The sequence below is a fragment of the Eptesicus fuscus genome, chromosome 3 (genome assembly GCF_027574615.1).
Source record: "Eptesicus fuscus isolate TK198812 chromosome 3, DD_ASM_mEF_20220401, whole genome shotgun sequence".
Classification (NCBI taxonomy): Eukaryota; Metazoa; Chordata; class Mammalia; order Chiroptera; family Vespertilionidae; genus Eptesicus; species Eptesicus fuscus.
This window is the reverse complement of record NC_072475.1, coordinates 85,957,236-85,975,379: the sequence shown is the minus strand read 5'-3', so window position 1 is coordinate 85,975,379 and position 18,144 is coordinate 85,957,236. Positions and strand designations below refer to the sequence as shown.

The following is an 18,144-nucleotide window of genomic DNA, read 5'->3' as shown; positions in this document are numbered from 1 at the left end:
ATAAAACATATGCAATAAATAAATTGAAAAACCAATAGATTTTTAGGGTTTATCATGAGATCTTCATCTGAGATGCTGATAGGTGCCAATGTTATAATTGCATAGTCTTTTCCCCCCTAATTTTATACACATTTTTTTACATTTGGTTCATGGAAAGTAGACAGATACATGATGAACTAGCGTAGATAATTATAGATTAACTGTAATTGGCTTGGCACTTATAATGTATTGTGATGAAAAACAATTTCTTATCGTCAGATGAGAATTTTTAAAAATATATTTTATTGATTTTTTTTTTACAGAGAGAAGGGAGAGGGATAGAGAGTAGAAACATCAATGAAAGAGAAACATCGATCAGCTGCCTCCTGAACACCCCTTACTGGGAATGTGCCCACAACCAAGATACACGCCCTTGTCAGGAATCGAACCTGGGACCCTTCAGTCTGCAGTCTGGCACTCTATCCACTGAGCCAAACTGGTTAGGGCAGATGGGAATTTTTAAGGAAGATTCTTACTTGTTTTTTGATTATAGACATTTACCTTCATAGCAATTTGATTCTACTTTTCTAATTGCTTTTATTATCTGTACTGCTTATTCAGTGTAACAGATAAGACAAATGCATTCGGAGAAGAGACAATCTAAATTCCCTTTGTAAACTCTCAGTCCATACTTCATCAATATGTTATGTATTATACATTATGAGAAATAAATCAGATTTATTAAAAAAAACACCAAATGTACAAACTAAAGAATATTTTCAAATTTTAAAATATGAACAAAGATCAAATTTTGTATCTAATATTACTAATTTTCAGTTTTTCATGTTAAAAGTGTTTGAACCCTTTATAAAAATGGGTGTTAATTAAATTGGTCATACCATTTAGGCACTGAGATCAACTTACATATCCTACAGTTAAGGCAATAAGAAACATACTTTGTAGAATGATTTAAATTTTCTGGCAAAGAATACAAAATCAACTGCAAAAATAATATTTTGGGAGGTGAAAAAAATACTTCTTGCCAGGTTTTCCTACTTGGACACTGGTTCCCTCGGCAGTTTCTGTTCATGAATGTCTCCAGTAAATTGAGATTCGCTATGTTTGCCTGTCTGTCTGTCCAATATTTGAGGCAGTGGTTTGTCCTGTGACTCCTTTTCCCCTTTACAGATCCAGGAAGAATCCTTGATTTTTCAGTCTTTTCAGCTATTTACTTCATCTTAGGATGGAGTGATGACTTCCAAGTTCCTTAAATGCTCTTAGGATTTTGTTAAATTAACATTTGTGAAGTAGAGCCCCTTGCATGCTGGATGGTAAGCTTGGGTCCTGAAAGACCACAAGAGACATTGCAATAGAGAAGTTATTACTCACAAGTCCTGGAGGAAGTAACGGCATGCCTCCAGAGTTCCACAGTGGGTGCCAGGGCAGGGTGCAGGCTGAGAGAGCTGCAGGACTGGGCACTTGCCTTTATTAGGGTCTGTGGGTGATATGCTTTGGTGTTCTCAGGCTAAGGCCACATTGGTCAATTCAAACCAAATAGAGGAGTTTTGTGAAGTTCCACCGCGGTCTTATCTGAAAAAAGGCCCTGGAAGCTCGGCGAGGGATAGTGTTGAGCACAGGGCCATTGGGGAAGTCATACCAAGAACTTACATTCACTTACAGCTCTGCAGGCAGTTACCTACAGCATGTGCTTGCATGAGGGCTGCTCTGTTTAAGGTCCCCACAGGTCCCTCGGCCAAACAAAATGAATGTTGAGGCAGCAGTACCATGGACTAGCTTAGATAAACTATAGACACAGGCCCAACTGGAAATGGGCCCCTAATACATTTTCCGTATATTTGTTTCACATGATCCTGAACACCTGTGCCTCTAGAACAATTTTAAGGGAATAGGCCAGAAAGCAATTAATTACTGGAATGTTAGATATGCTATTAAATTTATAAGCCAATTTGTGATAATGAAGGGATAGGAGCTTATTAAGTTAATAAGACATTTTTGTATCAAATATGTCCTAAATCAGTGAACTATTTTGAAGCATCATTGTAAAAATTCCTACTTACACTAAGATTATTAATTACTTCTTCTCCCAAAATACCTAGAAGAAATCACCATTGAATAAGAACATGGATTGTACAAATACTGACTTATCAGGGCTTTGACCATAGATTGGGAGTATTTGTTATTTGTTTTCTTCTAATCTGAATGTGTAATTGGAAACAAAAAAATAATGTATACATTAGGTGTAGCTTTTTATTAAATGAAGTAGAGATTAATTTATAATCTAGAGTTAAGAATTTACCCTATTGTTGTTTTTTAAATTTATTCAAGTTTTCTTGGATTTTTATTTGTTTTCTCCCATGCTTCATCTGTCAAGTCAGAGTCTCTTTTTATTTTTTAAGGTATTAGTTGGCAAATAATGAATTGTGTCAGAAATATTTATTTACCATAACAGTTTGGTATTTTTATTATTCTTTCTCTACATAGATTTTTATGGGAAGCCACTGCCTCCGCTGGCAGTGCGACAGAGACCAAACAGTGATGCTCATGACATGATCTCATAACCAAGTCGTACAGATGAGCCGTCTTAATATCAGCAAGATGAACTAGAGGACCTTCTTTCTCAAAAAAGAAAAACCCTGTACATTGATGACTGGGGCAAGATAACCATAGCAATTTCAGTGAAGAGATTGATAACCAAAGATCTCACTGATCTGATAATTACTTATCCATGTTGTTTGTGGTTTAATAAAAAAAAAAAAGGAAGCAAAAAAGACCAGCAGATGGGATGAGCATTATGGACCAAATTACCAAGAGTTAGTATTAACTCTGGTTTATACATCCCCACTCATGGGCATATTCCTGAAGGAAAACCTTTCAGAAAAAGCCAATGGACTTTGCACACTTTCATTACTATTTGTTTAGTAGTCTTTATTTCTGTACCGTAAACCTTTTTTGTAAGATACATGTGCATGGAAGGGGAACTCTTGGGAATTTATAACCTAAATTTTTAACTTTTTATATTTTTCTAAAACTTTTGTTTAAGAATTTTAATTACTATGATATTGACTGTATACTTTTCTATAGATGCTTTGTTTAAATTGTATCTGGAAAATAGAGTTCATATACTGGACAAACATTAACTATACAAATGATATATTTATATGTTTTGAGGTATGTTTTATAATAGTATTGTTCTTGAAGTATACATACTAATTTGACCTAATTTTAAAATGATATTTTTAAAAATAAATTCTCAGATCTTTATTCTAACAAATTATATTACTTGAAAGCACTACCCAAGCAAAGAGTTGAATTTTTTGTTGTTGTTTTCTTTGATGATGATTCTAATAAAAGAGACTTGAAAAAATAAAATAAAAATGTTATTTGAGATATTATTAAAAGTCCCAATAAACCCCTCTTTAAAAGGTGAAACCCTTCAGAGATCATTGCTCCTTGTCACTCCTTTGTCATCAGCAGCTGCAGTGACTCATAGGTTATTGTAAATCTTTAGTGCCTTGAAATTAAAGGCAAAAAGACCGAAAAAGTTCCTGAAGGTTCAGAAACTTGTGTTTCATAACAGGGATATACTTGGGTACTCAAGCAAGAATAAAGAAACAATTCCAAAATAATTTTTATAAAGAAATAATTCCAAAATAATTTCTCAATTTAAAATAATAGCATTTTTCTTGCACTGAAGAATGGCATTTATAGGATTCTCTGTTAGTCTGGCTTTTAGATGTACGTTTTGAGGAGTAGATTCAAATGTTGCATTTAATTGAAAGCACATATTCCTTTCAAGGTAAAAATACTACAAACGGTATGATTCCTATATAACCTTGTCAAAATTGGTCAGCTTGGTAACTTGTACTGACAACAATAAGAGAAGTATGTTAAGGCAGTTTAGTGTGATTATTTGAAAGTTTTACTTGAGAGCATCACCTTTTATTCCAATTTTAAACTTCCTGAACTTTCATTAATCAGTTCACTTATTACTTGAGTCAGCTTTATTAAGTTTTGTACATGGAACCCACCTAGCATTCTACTTCAGATATAAAATTCGTAATAACCTAAATGTGATAGGCAGCTGAAATGTAAGGAAAATCAACACAAGGAGACAGATGTAAATTTTGAACTGGATTTTAGAGAAAAAACTCATTTGTACATCTTTTTGGTTTCTTTTGTAACATTTACATTTCTTCATTAAAAAAAGAAACTGAACTCATACTTTTGCCATCTTTTAAAAATTCATCTAGTTTGAGAATAAATGTTTTTTTTTAATTTGTGATTACTATAGTATACAATAATCACTGAGGCTGTTTAATTAAAATAAATTTTGAAATTAAATATTTAATGAAGCGGAATTCATGTTTCATATATCTCAAAAATTAATTTGTATTCTTAAAGCATTCTAAAGATACTTTAAAAGAAATTTTGTAAATCCAGGTGGCTTTTAATAGTTAAATGCCTATTTATATGCTGCATTTTTATTCTTAATATATCATAAATTATGACAATTTCAACAATAAACATAACATATCAGTATTCTGTTTTCTCTTGTCATTTGATAAATTTAAATTATTTCTTTGGGGTAATAAAATAATAGAAAGCTTTTAAAATATAATTGTTGAAAGATATTTTAAGTAGATTAAAATATTTTTTGCTGTTTTACATCGAAAAACTTTGCAAAAGGTTTCATATATGTAGGAAATAATTTAAAGACAGTTAAAAATCAGATCATATCATCTTACGATTCTCTATGATTTGATGTCTGTCATTTGTTAAGTTAAAGATACTGACCAAAATATATGTTTTTACTTATATAAAAGGTAATTCTATATGCCTTTATATGTTAAATGCATATATAACATATATACAATCCTATATAATAAAACCCTAATATCCAAATCAACCGAATGGCAGAACAATCTGCGGGATGACCTGTCGCTATGATGCGCACTGACCACCAGGGGCAGACGCTCAATGCAGGAGCTGTCCCCTGGTGGTCAGTGCGCTCCTAGAGGGGGAGCGCTGCTCAGCCAGAAGCCGGCTCATGGCTGGTGAGCACAGCGTTGGTGGCAGGAGGTGAGGAGCAAGGGGTCCTGGACTGCGAGAGCCCAGACTATGAGAGGGCACAGACTGGGCTGAGGGACTCCCCCTCCCCCACCCCACCCCCACCCCGCCACCGCCAGTGCACGAATCTCCTGCACCAGGCCTCTAGTTTGCTATGATGGGCACTGGCCACCAGGGGGCAGACGCTCAGTGCAGGAGCTGCCCCCTGGTAGTCAGTGCACTGGAAGCTGGGCTCACGGCTGGCGAGTGCAGCAGTGGAGACGGGAGCCTCTCCCACCTCCACTGCAGGCAGGCGGTAAGGAGCAAGGGGTCCCGGACTGCCCCCAGACTGCAAGAAGGATGTCCGCCTGCCATCTTAGGCCCGATCCCTGGGGGTTCCCGGCAGGTGGACATCCCCCGAGGGGTCCCGGACTGCGAGAGGGTGCAGGCCAGGCTGAGGGACCACCCCCTCCCCCGCTCCAGTGCACGAATCTCCTGCACCAGGCCTCTAGTTTTCTCATAATTCTGAAGTCTGGAATTCCAGGTCAAGGTGTAGGGATGTTTTCTTCTGGAATCTTTCTTTCTTGGCTTATAGATGGCCTCCTCCCCGTGTCTTCACATGGCCTTGTCTCTGTGTATGTTCTCTCCTTGTGTCCTAATGTCCTCTTTTTAGAAGGACACTAGTCAGATTGAATTAGGACCCACCCTAACGACCTCCTTTTAACTTAATCTCCTCTAGAAAGACCCTATTTCTAGATATGTCACATTCTGAGGGACTGGGAGTTAAGGGCTTCAACATATGAATTTTGAGGGGGTAATTTCAGCCCATAACAGTTACTACTGTATATATGTTACATTGTACTTCATACGTATATCCCCCTAAACATTTTTTAAAGATTAGATAAAATTAAAATACAAGTTATTGTATTTATTTCCCAGTCCCAGTGGGTTGTCTACTGGAATTTGTACACACCGCTTTGGAAGCCTAAATTGAGAGCCTTAGCTAACTAGCTACTCTCACCTGAAGTCCAAGTCCAAGTGCCTGTAACTAACTATGCTTGGTTCTCCTGCTTTGATGGCAGGTTTCTCCTGTGTTTTTCTGCCATCCTGATGTTCTCTTAATGTCAGATTGTTTTACTATAAAGTCTATCTTTACTTTTGACACATACACCTCTATATACACATGAAGGTTTTTGAGAGATGTCTTATTCATAAACAGTGTAGGAGTTAGTCTATAAAGTATACTTGTTCTGAAATATTTCTTAGATAAATGACTTCACAATAAAATTGCTTAAGATTGTAAAAGAAAATTTTCCTGTTTAGTAGTAAGTTCTTATTAAGATGCTTTATTCTAAACAGTGAATGTGCTTTGTAGTTTGAGCATATTCACAGTGCTCATTTTACTTCTTAATACTATATTTTGTTTCCCACCAAATCCAAATTTATTTTTAGATTACTGGAGAACTTGTTGACATAAATATATCAAGCTTCAAATCACATTAGTGGTAATAACATTTATCTGTTTACATGGTCCTAAGATTTGCACCTATAGTATACACCTATACTGACTGATATTTTGAGTGTCAAGGGTCTCAAAATCATGATGCTTATCATTAAATATTAGGGATCACGTTAAGCACTGATTTTCTCTGTTAGGATGCCGATTGCTGTTACAAGGGAGCAACTAAAGAGTAACACTTAAAGAACAAATTAAACTGCCGTCCTCACCTGAGAGCCAGTAGTGCTGCCCTTAGCACAGGTGGGGCAGGTGGCAGTGTGAGGGTCATTTTGACCTTCAGGCATTTGGTATCAGAACTTGATAGTCATCAAGATCATGATAGTGAAAATAATACACAGCAGCAGCTAACAAGCGAGCGTTTACTGCTTCCTAGCCTTTGCGCTAAGCGCTCTACTTGTTTATTTTAATCAATTCAATCATTTAACCCTCCTCATTAAAAAAAAAAGGTTATCCCAATGGGCCATCTCTAGGAAATGTGACCATTTCTCTTTCACCATATCCATCCTTTTATCCTGAGTGCTGCGTATCTGGGCTAACGGGGACGTCGTGAGACTTGGTAGATTAATTCGACAACTAGCTTGGCCTCTGAGAACATTTAAAAACAAGTTTGCGGAGCCCCAGGAGCGCCAACGTCAGAGCCGGCTCAGCGCGCGGCCTGCGGTCTAAGGCGGGTCCGCCCGGGGGCCCAGGCCCCGCCCCCGGGACTAGGCCCCGCCTCCTCCAGCCACGGTGGGAAGGAACTCCGCGAGTGCCTCTCGCGGGACCTACGCCACTTTGGCGAGATTTCGATAACGCTGGCAAAGCAGTGTCTCGCGAGAAGTTGAAAAGACGGCTAGGAAGAGAATTCCGGCGAAACTCCGCAGCCGGGCGCTTTTGGTTCCCCGGTGCTTTAGATGTCGGACCGTGTAGCCCTCTTGTTTGGCATCTCCTGGCGGGATGTTGTTGACCCGGGTGAGGGTCGGGCCGGACGCTTATTTAAGGGCCTGGGTGGGGCCGGAGGGGACTGGGCCGAGGGAACTTGGGGGACCTCTGGGTTTCTTTGGTTTCAGTGTCCAGAACGCTAGCTCGTGAGCGTTGCCGAGGTTTTCTTCCAAGACCCCCTCCGCCTCGGGTCACCTGTGTGCCTCCCAGCGCGCAGACCCGAGTGCCTGCTCCCTGCCGCCCCCTGCAGCCCCCTGCCGCTCCCGCGGAAGGCTGGCTCCTCGAGGGCTGGAGCTGCTGTCGCTGCCCGGTCCTGGGAGCACAGAACTGTGCCTGTTACATCCTTGGCCCTCGATACGCTTTTCTTGGATGCGTAAATGAAACAATGGCCAGGAAGTCTCCGAGGAAACCAGAGTGACTTTTCTCCTAAGTGAACTTTATTTTGGAATAATTTTACATTTACAGAAACACTCCAAAGATAATACAGACTTCCCATATGCTTTTCACCCAGTTCCCCCTCATGTTAACACCTAAAATGACTTACCCAAGTTGGCTTTCTGTGTTAACAACACTAGACTCTGCTTTTTCCATTGTTTTCCATCGGAGCAATAGTCAACTGGAGAAACACTTGTTAAAATAAGTAGGTAGAGCACGGTAATACAGTTGGCTTGTGTGTGAGGTGCTGCTCCCATTGCAAGAACTAGTGTTTATCTCAAGTGTCCTTAAGAAAAAAAGACTGCTAATGTGGACGTTCAATAAATGTGTAATATCAGAGTGTGTCAGCAACTTTTTCTTATCATCATAGCTGAAAGCAAAATCAGAGGGGAAGCTTACAAAACAGATTTGCAAAGTTGTACTGGACCATTTTGAGAAACAGTATTCCAAAGAACTTGGCGATGCCTGGAGTGCAGTAAGGTTAGTATAATTCATCTCTGATCTTTGCCATCGAATAAGAAAGGAGCCGCCGTGGGGGAGGGGCGCTGTGAGGATAAAAGATAGAGGAATCTGAACTTGGCTGTGATTTCTACCAAGGCCACAGAAGGGAAGAACTAGGAGGAAGTAGATTAAGTCATGGGAACATAGCCAGGGGGATAAAAACTGGAGTGACAGTAAACAAAAGTTGTTATGCCCTCGCCTTGAACAATTGCTTTGATCTTTGAAACAGGAATGCCCACCAATCTGACAAAATTAACTATACTGTAGCAAAAATCTTTTTTAAGCTTTTGAGGATATTTGACCTGTTTCTGAAGTTCAGAAGATAATACAGCACATCTTTAAAGCCGACAATGCTTTATCTTAGTTAAAGTCATTTTGGCAATCACATTTCTTCCCTCTATATGGCTGGCTATGTTTTGAACACACATGCGAGCTTGCGCACACATATACAGTATACACAAGATTCCTTGAATGTATTATAGAAAACAGATAAGCATTTAATCCATAGAAGTAAGTGAGGGAAGTTTGATTTGTATGTTTAGTGAGTTTTTCCTTTTTCGGAATGTTCCTCTATGAGCTCTTCATACTGAGTTCCTCAGATACCATGCCCTGTGGGATGCAAAGAGCAAGGCAGTCTGTGTTCCGTGCGCGGCTAGTCTGGTGTTCACGGGGAGAGGGGACGTGGTTAAAACTGTGTAAACCTCTAATTCCGTAAGGATCCTGATAGAAATAGGCAGGGGTACCTGGTCTTATCTGATGGTGCCAGCAAAGGCCTGAGGAGAAGTCAGGTCTTGGTGACTTTATAGTTACCTTGGCCAAAGGAGCCAGGCATTTTAGACGGAGGGAGGAGAGCATTGCTTGTGAAGTCAGGGACAAAATCCTGGTGCATTTTGCTCAGGGAAGAAAAGTTACATGGCTATAGATAATATCTGGAACTTGATCAGATGTCTGTCTTAATCATCTCTTGTTGGGTCAACTCAATAACAGTTCCTTTTTTACAAAGGACAGTTTAAATCACTTTTTAAAACAAAAGAGATTAAGTCTTGACTATTGAAGTCTGAGGTGATTGTGAGATAATTTTAGGACAAATTAAGCAGTTTTATAACTTGTAAATACTGTAATATGAAAATGTACTTTATTTTTGTGCGCTTATTTTCCCCAAAACTGGTTTTTAAAATGGGTATTTTCTATCACAGAGAAGAAATGAGAAAGAACGGATAGTGAACAGTAAATTCATGAGGTTTTCAGTATGCAATGTATTCAACCAAATAACCAAACTCCTATTGCATGCTTATTATGTGCCACCCAATACTAACTTTGTGATCCTCAGAATAAACTTATGAGATTTGTTTCCCATTTTTCAAACCTGAGGAAACTGCCTAGAGTTTAAGTAACTTTCCTAAGGTCATCCATTTAGTAAGTGGCAGAGCTGAGATTAGTGTCCAGGCTCTCTGATTCAAGAACTCCCACTGCTAACTTCTATTCTGTATGCTTCTCATACCTGTGATGTGATTATACATACATGGATGATTTTTTACTGGTAAAAACCACAGATTTCAGGAGGTATATTGTCTTCAGACTTTATAGTAATCTGGCTGCCCATACCCTGTAATGAGTTATTTTTGTCTTCAATATGCTCAGTCAAATTTATAAATTATTACTTGACCCTAAACAAAATGAGCAGTGAACCTCAAATCCATTTAATTAGCTGTGCCTTCTGCTTCATCTACCTTTTTGTTGGGTTTTCATGGTAGTTTAAGTTTTGCATAAACATGTGCTAAATTTGCCGTAGGCAAAATAAAGGCTTTCTCAGCTTAGAAAGTAGTCTGAGCATGAAAAATAGCATGGAGGAAGAAAAAAAAATATATTTTTTTAGACTGTTTATTTGCAAGACATAATGTTGTGTACAATCTAGTTTGCAGTCTACTTCCAGGGAAAGGCGAGGCTATTTTAGTCCTACCTAGAAAGTAATTTGCTCAATGTTTTCAGTTTCCTGTGGTAGAGGAGAAGATTTAGTATTTATTTTAATTTTATTGTTTTGTAATGAACTCTGGGCAACCCTTTAAAGTTGAAGTCTACCCTGGTTCAGTTTTTGCTCTACCTGTTGCTTGCATGTTCTCCTTCAGTGAGCCCCCTCATGGCATGTCTATAACCTTCCCTCACTACACTGTCATTTCAAGCTATGCAGTCCTTCCCAAGCTTCAGTCCCATACTTCTAAGTGTTTTCTGATAACTTCACTTAGTTTTATGCCAAGCAAACTCAAAAGCACCTTATTATTTTTCCTTTCCAATTCTAATTTGTTATTTGCTATTTGCATACTTTATCTCAACTGAAGGCATCCCATCCATCTCGTTTCCTCTCTTTTCTATACCTTCGCTACCTTTGCAGTAAAGAATGACCCTTACTCAAAAACGGGTCTGACATTTCCCTTAGGTCCTTAGAGGTGGTCTCTAAGTCCTTGCCATACGTTGCCTAAGAGTATCTTTGTTTTCCTGGGGGCTTGAGCCGTACCGTAAAGTCTAACAATATGATTTATGGTGAGGGCTTTGGGCCACAACATCAGCTTGGCCTGTGACCTTTGATCTCCAACCTCTGGAGGGGCCGAAGATCAGCCACATAAGGCTGTCTATCATCTTCGTATGGCTGAGGCAAAATAAAATGTAGACACTGAGGCTCTGGTGAGCCTCCATAGTTGGCAGTGTGATAATACACACTGCGTATTATCACACATTGTGGCAAGGAAAAGTTATTCTTACCCATGTTTCACTGGAGAGGACAACTGGAAGCTTAATGCTTTGAAATTTTCTGTACTCTGCGTCATGCATCTCTTACCTTGACTGATTTTAACTCATATCTTTTTGCTGTAATAAACCATAACTATAACCGTGAGTATAACAGTGAGTTCTGTGTGTCCTCCTAGCTAATAAGTAAACCTCAGAGTGGTCATGGGGACCCTGATCTTATAGTTGGTGTCAGAGGTTGCGGTAGGTCTCGGGGATTCCCCTAGGTACTCCCACACACCACTACCCTGCCCCCATCCAAGTCTAAATGCCCACCAATACTTTTGTTCTGCCTGAGAAATTTCTTAATTTGGATCTCCCTTTGTCTCCACTGTTACTGTTTACTTAGGTCTTCATCGTTTCTTACCTGACATATTGCAACACCCCCCTTCAGTGAGCCCCCTCATGGCATGTCTATAACCTTCCCTCACTATGCTGTCAATTCATCATCTCTCACTTCCAGTATTCATTTGCTTGCTTATTTTAGCAAGTACTACATGCCAAGCAAGGTCCTAATCACTTTATAAATAGTGACATAATCCTTTGTACAACATTGTGGGGTAGTTATTATTATTTTCATTTTACAGATAGGAAAGCTGAGGCACACAGAGCTTAAGTAACTTGCCCAGTGATATACAGCTCACATTTGGAAGAGCTGTGGGAGTGTTATCCACTCTGTCAAGCTGTTTCTTAATGAAGCTGTATCCATTGTGTCACTACTAGAGTACAGCCTCCTTTGCTCCCCTGATATTTGCGTTGTTAAGACTAAATATTTATCATGACTAGACAGGGTCCTTTATCCTTTAGGTCCTTTTCCCTCTGCCAGGAATGAGCTCCCTTCTTCCTCTGTACAGTGGTTAAAGTGTGCTTTCAAATTTCACTTCTGCATATTACAGCATATGACTTAGCTAGGTGACTTAACATCTCTGTGCCTCACCATTCTTGTCTGTAAAATGGGAAAAAAAATAGTATCTACTTCATATAGTTATTTGGGAAAGTAAAATGAAATATGTGTGTGTGTGTGTGTGTGTGTGTGTGTGTGTGTATGTATAGCTTAGAATAGTGTTTGACATATGGTATGCCCTTCATATGTGTTAGTGTTCTTTTATTATTGTTACTGTGATTAACCAGTTCTCCATCAAGCTGTCTCATATACCCTTGGCAAAATTAGTTCTGCCCTTTGTGTTTCTTTTTTTTAAAATTTCTTTATTGATTAAGGTATTACATATGTGTCCTTATCCCCCCATTACCCCCCTCCCCCCGACTCAGGCCCTCACCCCCCTGTTGTCTGTGTCCATTGGTTAGGCTTATATGCATGCATACAAGTCCTTTGGTTGATCTCTCCCCCTTACCGCCACCCTCCCCTACCTTCCCTCTGAGGTTTGACGGTCTGATCTATGTTTCTCTGTCTCTGGATCTGTTTTTGTTCATCAGTTTATGTTGTTCATTATATTCCATAAATGAGTGAGATCATGTGATATTTATCTTTCTCTGACTGGCTTATTTCGCTTAGCATAATGCTCTCCAGTTCCATCCATGCTGTTGCAAATGGTAAGAACTCCTTTTTTATTGCAGCGTAGTATTCCATTGTGTAGATGTACCACAGTTTTCTGATCCACTCATCTGCTGATGGGCACTTAGGCTGTTTCCAAATCTTAGCTATGGTGAATTGTGCTGCTATGAACATAGGGGTGCATATATCCTTTCTGATTGGTGTTTCTGTTTTCTTGGGATATATCCCTAGAAGTGGTATTACTGGGTCAAATGGGAGTTCCATTTTTAATTATTTTGAGGAAACTCCATACTGTTTTCCACAGTGGCTGCACCAGTCTGCATTCCCACCAGCAGTGCACGAGGGTTCCTTTTTCTCCAAATCCTCGCCAACACTTGTTTGTTGATTTGTTGATGATAGCCATTCTGACAGGTGTGAGATGGTACCTCATTGTCGTTTTGATTTGCATCTCTCGGATGATTAGTGACTTTGAGCCTGTTTTCATGTGTCTCTTGGCCTTCCTTATGTCCTCTTTTGAAAAGTATCTTTTTAGGTCCGTTGCCCATTTCTTTATTGGGTTGTTTATCTTCCTTCTGTTAAGTTGTATGAGTTCCCTGTAAATGTTGGAGATTAAATCCTTATCGGAAATAACTTTGGCAAATATGTTCTCCCATGCAGTGGGCTTTCTTATTGTTTTGTTGATGGTTTCTTTTGCTGTGCAAAAGCTTTTTATTTTGATGTAGTCCCATTTGTTTATTTTCTCTTTAGTTTCCATTGCCCTAGGAGCAGTATTAGTGAAGATATTGCTTTGGCATATGGCTGAGATTTTGCTGCCTGTGGATTCCTCTTGTATTTTTATGGTTTCCCGTCTTATGTTTAAGTCCTTGATCCATTTTGAGTTTATTTTTGTGTATGGTGTAAGTTGGTGATCTAGTTTCATTTTTTTGCATGTATCTGTCCAATTTTCCCAACACCATTTATTGAAGAGACTGTCTTTGACTCCATTGTATGCTCTTGCCTCCTTTGTCAAATATTAATTGAGCATAGTGGTTTTGGTCGATTTCTGGGTTCTCTGTTCTATTCCATTGATCTAGATGTCTGTTCTTGTGCCAGTACCAGGCTGTTTTGAGAACAGTGGCTTTGTAATACAGCTTGAAATCTGGTATTGAGATTCCACCTACTTTGTTCTTCTTTCTCAATGATTGCTGCAGCTATTAGGGGTCTTTTTTATTCCAGATGAATTTTTGGAAAGTTTGTTCTAGGTCTGTGAAATATGCTGTTGGTATTTTAATGGGAAGTGCATTGAATTTATAGATTGCTTTGGTAGTATGGACATTTTGATGATGTTGATTCTACCAATTCATGAACATGTTATGTTCTTCCATCTGTTTATGTCTTCCTCTATCTCTTTTTTCAGTGTCCTGTAGTTTTCCACATACAGATCTTTTACCTCCTTAATTAAGTGTATTCCTAGGTATCTTAATTTTTTTGGTGCGATCATAAATGGGATTGTGCCCTTTGTGTTTCCATTGCAATTTATTGACACAACTGTTATAGTTCTTTCAAGATTGAATTGTCATAATTTAGTAACTTGCTGTCTCTTCCCTGTCAAGGGAGGGTCTTTAAGAACTAATACCTTAAGATTTGGGCAGGTCATCTACTTATTCACAATTTAGTGTTTATATACCAGGCATTTTGTTAAGCACTGGGGATACAACAATGGATTATATACTCTGTCCTCAAATATATATGAGGGGATGATTAATTGGAAGTGTTATGAACTTTGGGAATTTTTGTGGTCACTTTGCAGAAAGCATGGGGCGGCGTGAGGGGGGGGGGGGCGGGAAAGAAAGCATGGTCGGGGGACAGGGAAGCCTCTGTTAAGCCTGGCCTGTCTGTAAATACTTTTTATTTGGATACTGTCTTCACTAACCCAGAATTTACATAGTTCACATTTAGAGGGGAAAATATTATATAACCAGATTGCATTGCCAGAATCTGAAGGGGGCGGGGGTGGACTGGAGTGAGGTAGTTGGGGAAAGCAGAAATAACTAGTAGTTTGGTTTCTGTTTTATCCTTATGTTGGCTCTATGTACATTTTTAACATTAATCTGTGCAAATCACTGGGAGATAGAAACTTTCAGCCCCTCCTAGTCAAAGGTTAGAAAAATTGCCAGGTGTCTCAGTTTTTGGCCAAATAAGACCTGTGACTCGAAAGTCTGTGCCTTTTCTTCTACCAAATGTGCTGCGATGAAGGGTCTATAGTCCCAGTCTTGGGAGTATACTCACCTTTTCCTTACAGATGGGACTCCTTGTGTGCAGTGTTTTCAGTCTTGCCACCACAAACAAAAACCTTCACTCAGGACTTCTTATCTGAAAACTGTGGATAACAAATATGGACATAGATTGCCCTTCTATGAGAGACAAGGAGGAAACAATGCCAAGAAAGAGTAGGAGGAAATTCTCGTCATTAGAATTTTTGAAGAATAAAAACGAAATGGCTGGAAAACATACTTAGGTGCACTTGCATGAATTGATTTATTCTTCATTTCTAACCCAGACTTTAAAAGTGAGGGAATGAGCGCCCTCTCGTGGATAATAATAGTAATAAAACAAAAGGAATTTTTAAAAAAATTTGTTTTTCTTTTTAAGTTTAAAGTGTATTTCTTAATTAAATGAAAATATGAAATTATGATTTTATTTAACCTTTTACTCTTAGAATTAACATTTTGGTACAGTTTTAGAAAGCATCCAAAGTTCTACAAATGCTGGTTACATTTTTACTGAATTTCAGGTTATTTCTACCTCAGTTATATTTTTATAAGATTACTCTTAACAATATATATTTAATATATCTTTAAAATGTATCCAATCAACTTCTTTGTGGGTAAAATTTGGCATAGATATTTTGTGGCATACCTACATTTTTGACAAGATATCTAGGTTTTTCCTTAAGAAACTTTCAATAGTTATATTTTAGGTTTTATGACCTTGAACATTTCTTACATATGTATCATTCATTACAGGTTACAAAACCTGCTGTTTTAACAGTTTACCTACTTCATGTCAGTTGATCTTACAATAGTTCTGTGACTTAGACAAAGCCTGGCTAGTTCCGAATTCCATGAACATATTCCTGCTTCTTTTTTAACTTGCTCTTTAAATGTCCAGATGCAATGCACTCAGATGGCTATGGAGAGTATGAAATTCCAAAGAAGTTGTCAGGGCACCATGCAAGATCATTGATCAAGTGGTATAGTGAGAGCAACACCGATGGACAGTGAGGCATGCAACCAGGGTTTCAATCAGTCTCGGTCCTTTCACCACCCGGATGAAGACACTGGACCTATCATCAGACTTTTCTGGGTCTCAATAAATCATATCTGAAAATGAGTTGGAAGGGAAGAGATGAAATCATCTCCAAGTTCCCCTCTAGTTCAAATTTCTGAGACTTGATTTGAACTTGAAAGTAAATGAATAAGAATAAACATAACCATTAGAGGAATCTTGTAGAAGATTTTCGTGAAGCATGAAGATTGTAAGACATTGTGACACCTGTGAAATGCATTTGGACTTGTCATACTAGGCATTCTTCAAATGCAACATCTCTTCATAGGAAATGTCCTGAAAACTAGTTTCATATCAACATTGGCCCTTTTTGATATATGTGACCAGAAGTATACTTTGAAAAGGCAATTGTATCATTTAATGATCTGCTTCTTATTTTCCTTAATTATACTAAATAATGTTTTCTGCTAACAACTCTTTTATTTTCTTTCCTAATTCCCATTGACCCTCTCCTCCCTGCACCCACCCCTCCCAAGCCTTCATCACACTATTGTCTGTGTCCGTGGGCTCTGCATATATGCATACAAGTTCCTTGTTAATCTCTCTCCTCCCAGACCCCCATGGAAATCCATCAGTCTGTTCCATGGTTCTGTGTCTCTGGATCTGTTTTGTTCATCAGTTTATTTTGTTCATTAGATTTCACATATGAGTGAGATAATGTGATACTTACCTTTCTCTGACTGGCTTATTTCACTTAGCATAATATTCTCCTGGTCTATCCATGCTGTTGCAGATGGTAAGAGTTCCTTCTTTTTTTTTTACTGCTGCATAGTATTCCACTGTGTCTTCTTAAAATTTTTTTACTGATTTTAGAGAGAGGAAGGGAGAGAGGGAGAAACATCGACTGGTTGCCTCCTTTATAAGCCCCGACCAGGGATTGAACCAGCAACATGGGTATGTGCCCTGACGGGGTATACAGGACAATGCTCCAACCAATAGAGCCACACCAGCCAGGGCAGGGATTTCTTTTTTTAACCATGGAAATTTAATTGGTTTTGTAATCTACAGGGTGATACCAATTGTGCTTAGCAATTTTTAGATAAAACATTCTAGATAAAATGTTCTCATATAGGAAGCTGTAATGGATAATAGAAGAGTAAAAGAATAAAAGTTATAGAAAAATTGAATGAAAATCATGCTATCAAATGACAAACATTGTGCAAATAATACACTATGCAATTTTTAAGGGATATGTAGGCCCAATCAAATTATAACAGTCAACTTTCATATCCTCAACTTTCACATAATTTTTTTGGAAAATTACTCTGCTGTCTATGTGCCTAACGGGGTAATATTCTTTCCCAGCCTGTCTTTATATAATTATCTTTCTCTTTCTTTACAAAGAAGGGCAAATCCTGACTCTTCTGCACTGCATTCCTCTGGGTGTCAGAACCTCCACATGCCAGTCTACTGGAATGTCATTGTAAGGGTTTAGAAAGTTAAGTGACTTATGACTAAAGTTTTTTGACAGGTCAGGTAGGTTCCATTGTTTTCCCTGCCAGCTATCAGGTCATTTAAAATATTTTTAAAGACCTTTTTAAAAATAATTTATTTTTATTGATTTCAGAGAGGAAGGGAGAGGAAAGAGAGAGAGAAATATCAATGATGAGACTGAATCATTGATTGGCTGCCTCCTGCATGCCCCCTACTGGGGATCGAGTCCGCAATCCAGGCATGTGCCCTTGGCAGGAATCGAACCTGGGATCCTTCAGTCCACAGGCTGACACTCTATCCACTGAGCCAAATCGGCTAGAGTTAAAATATTTTTGATGATAGGTTATTAAGTTATTTGGGAATATAACTTAGAAAAAATTTCAACAAAAGGGAGACATATCTATAACAAATGTATTTAATTCTCACCCACTTATTTAAGTGAGGCTTTTTCTCGGTCCTTATAAAATCACAAAATAGGGCTAAAGTTAATGTTGAATATCTGAATCATAGCACCAGGTATATTTATCCCTGGATATATGAAAAAACAAACACTAATTTCATTAAGAGATTCGTTTTCTATCAGTCTTTCCTTTTTATGTTGAATAATTATCAAATTTGTAATGTTATTTTGATCAACTATTGTTAATAATTATATTTATAACTGAAT

General features: G+C 38.4%; 2 protein-coding genes across 5 annotated transcripts in view; both read left to right on the top strand.

Annotated features, from left to right (window-relative positions):
• The window catches only part of ARL13B (ADP ribosylation factor like GTPase 13B), an 81,549-nt gene extending 78,263 nt beyond the window's left edge, over nucleotides 1-3,286 (top strand). For 2 of the 3 annotated variants that reach the window (XM_054714060.1, XM_008155574.3), the window contains exon 10: nucleotides 2,482-3,285. In XM_054714060.1, coding sequence (XP_054570035.1) covers nucleotides 2,482-2,558 — 77 coding nt within the window. In that variant the 3' untranslated portion in view covers nucleotides 2,559-3,285. Of the gene's footprint in view, nucleotides 1-2,481 lie in introns of all 3 variants that reach the window. The other variant, XM_054714061.1, reaches the window with a different exon arrangement.
• Nucleotides 3,287-7,405: 4,119 nt separating this feature from the next.
• NSUN3 (NOP2/Sun RNA methyltransferase 3) overlaps nucleotides 7,406-18,144 on the top strand; it is a 72,704-nt gene continuing 61,965 nt past the window's right edge. For both annotated transcript variants that reach the window (XM_054714062.1, XM_008155580.3), the window contains exons 1-2: nucleotides 7,406-7,516; nucleotides 8,292-8,401. In XM_054714062.1, coding sequence (XP_054570037.1) covers nucleotides 7,502-7,516; nucleotides 8,292-8,401 — 125 coding nt within the window. In that variant the 5' untranslated portion in view covers nucleotides 7,406-7,501. The remainder of the gene's footprint in view (nucleotides 7,517-8,291; nucleotides 8,402-18,144) is intronic.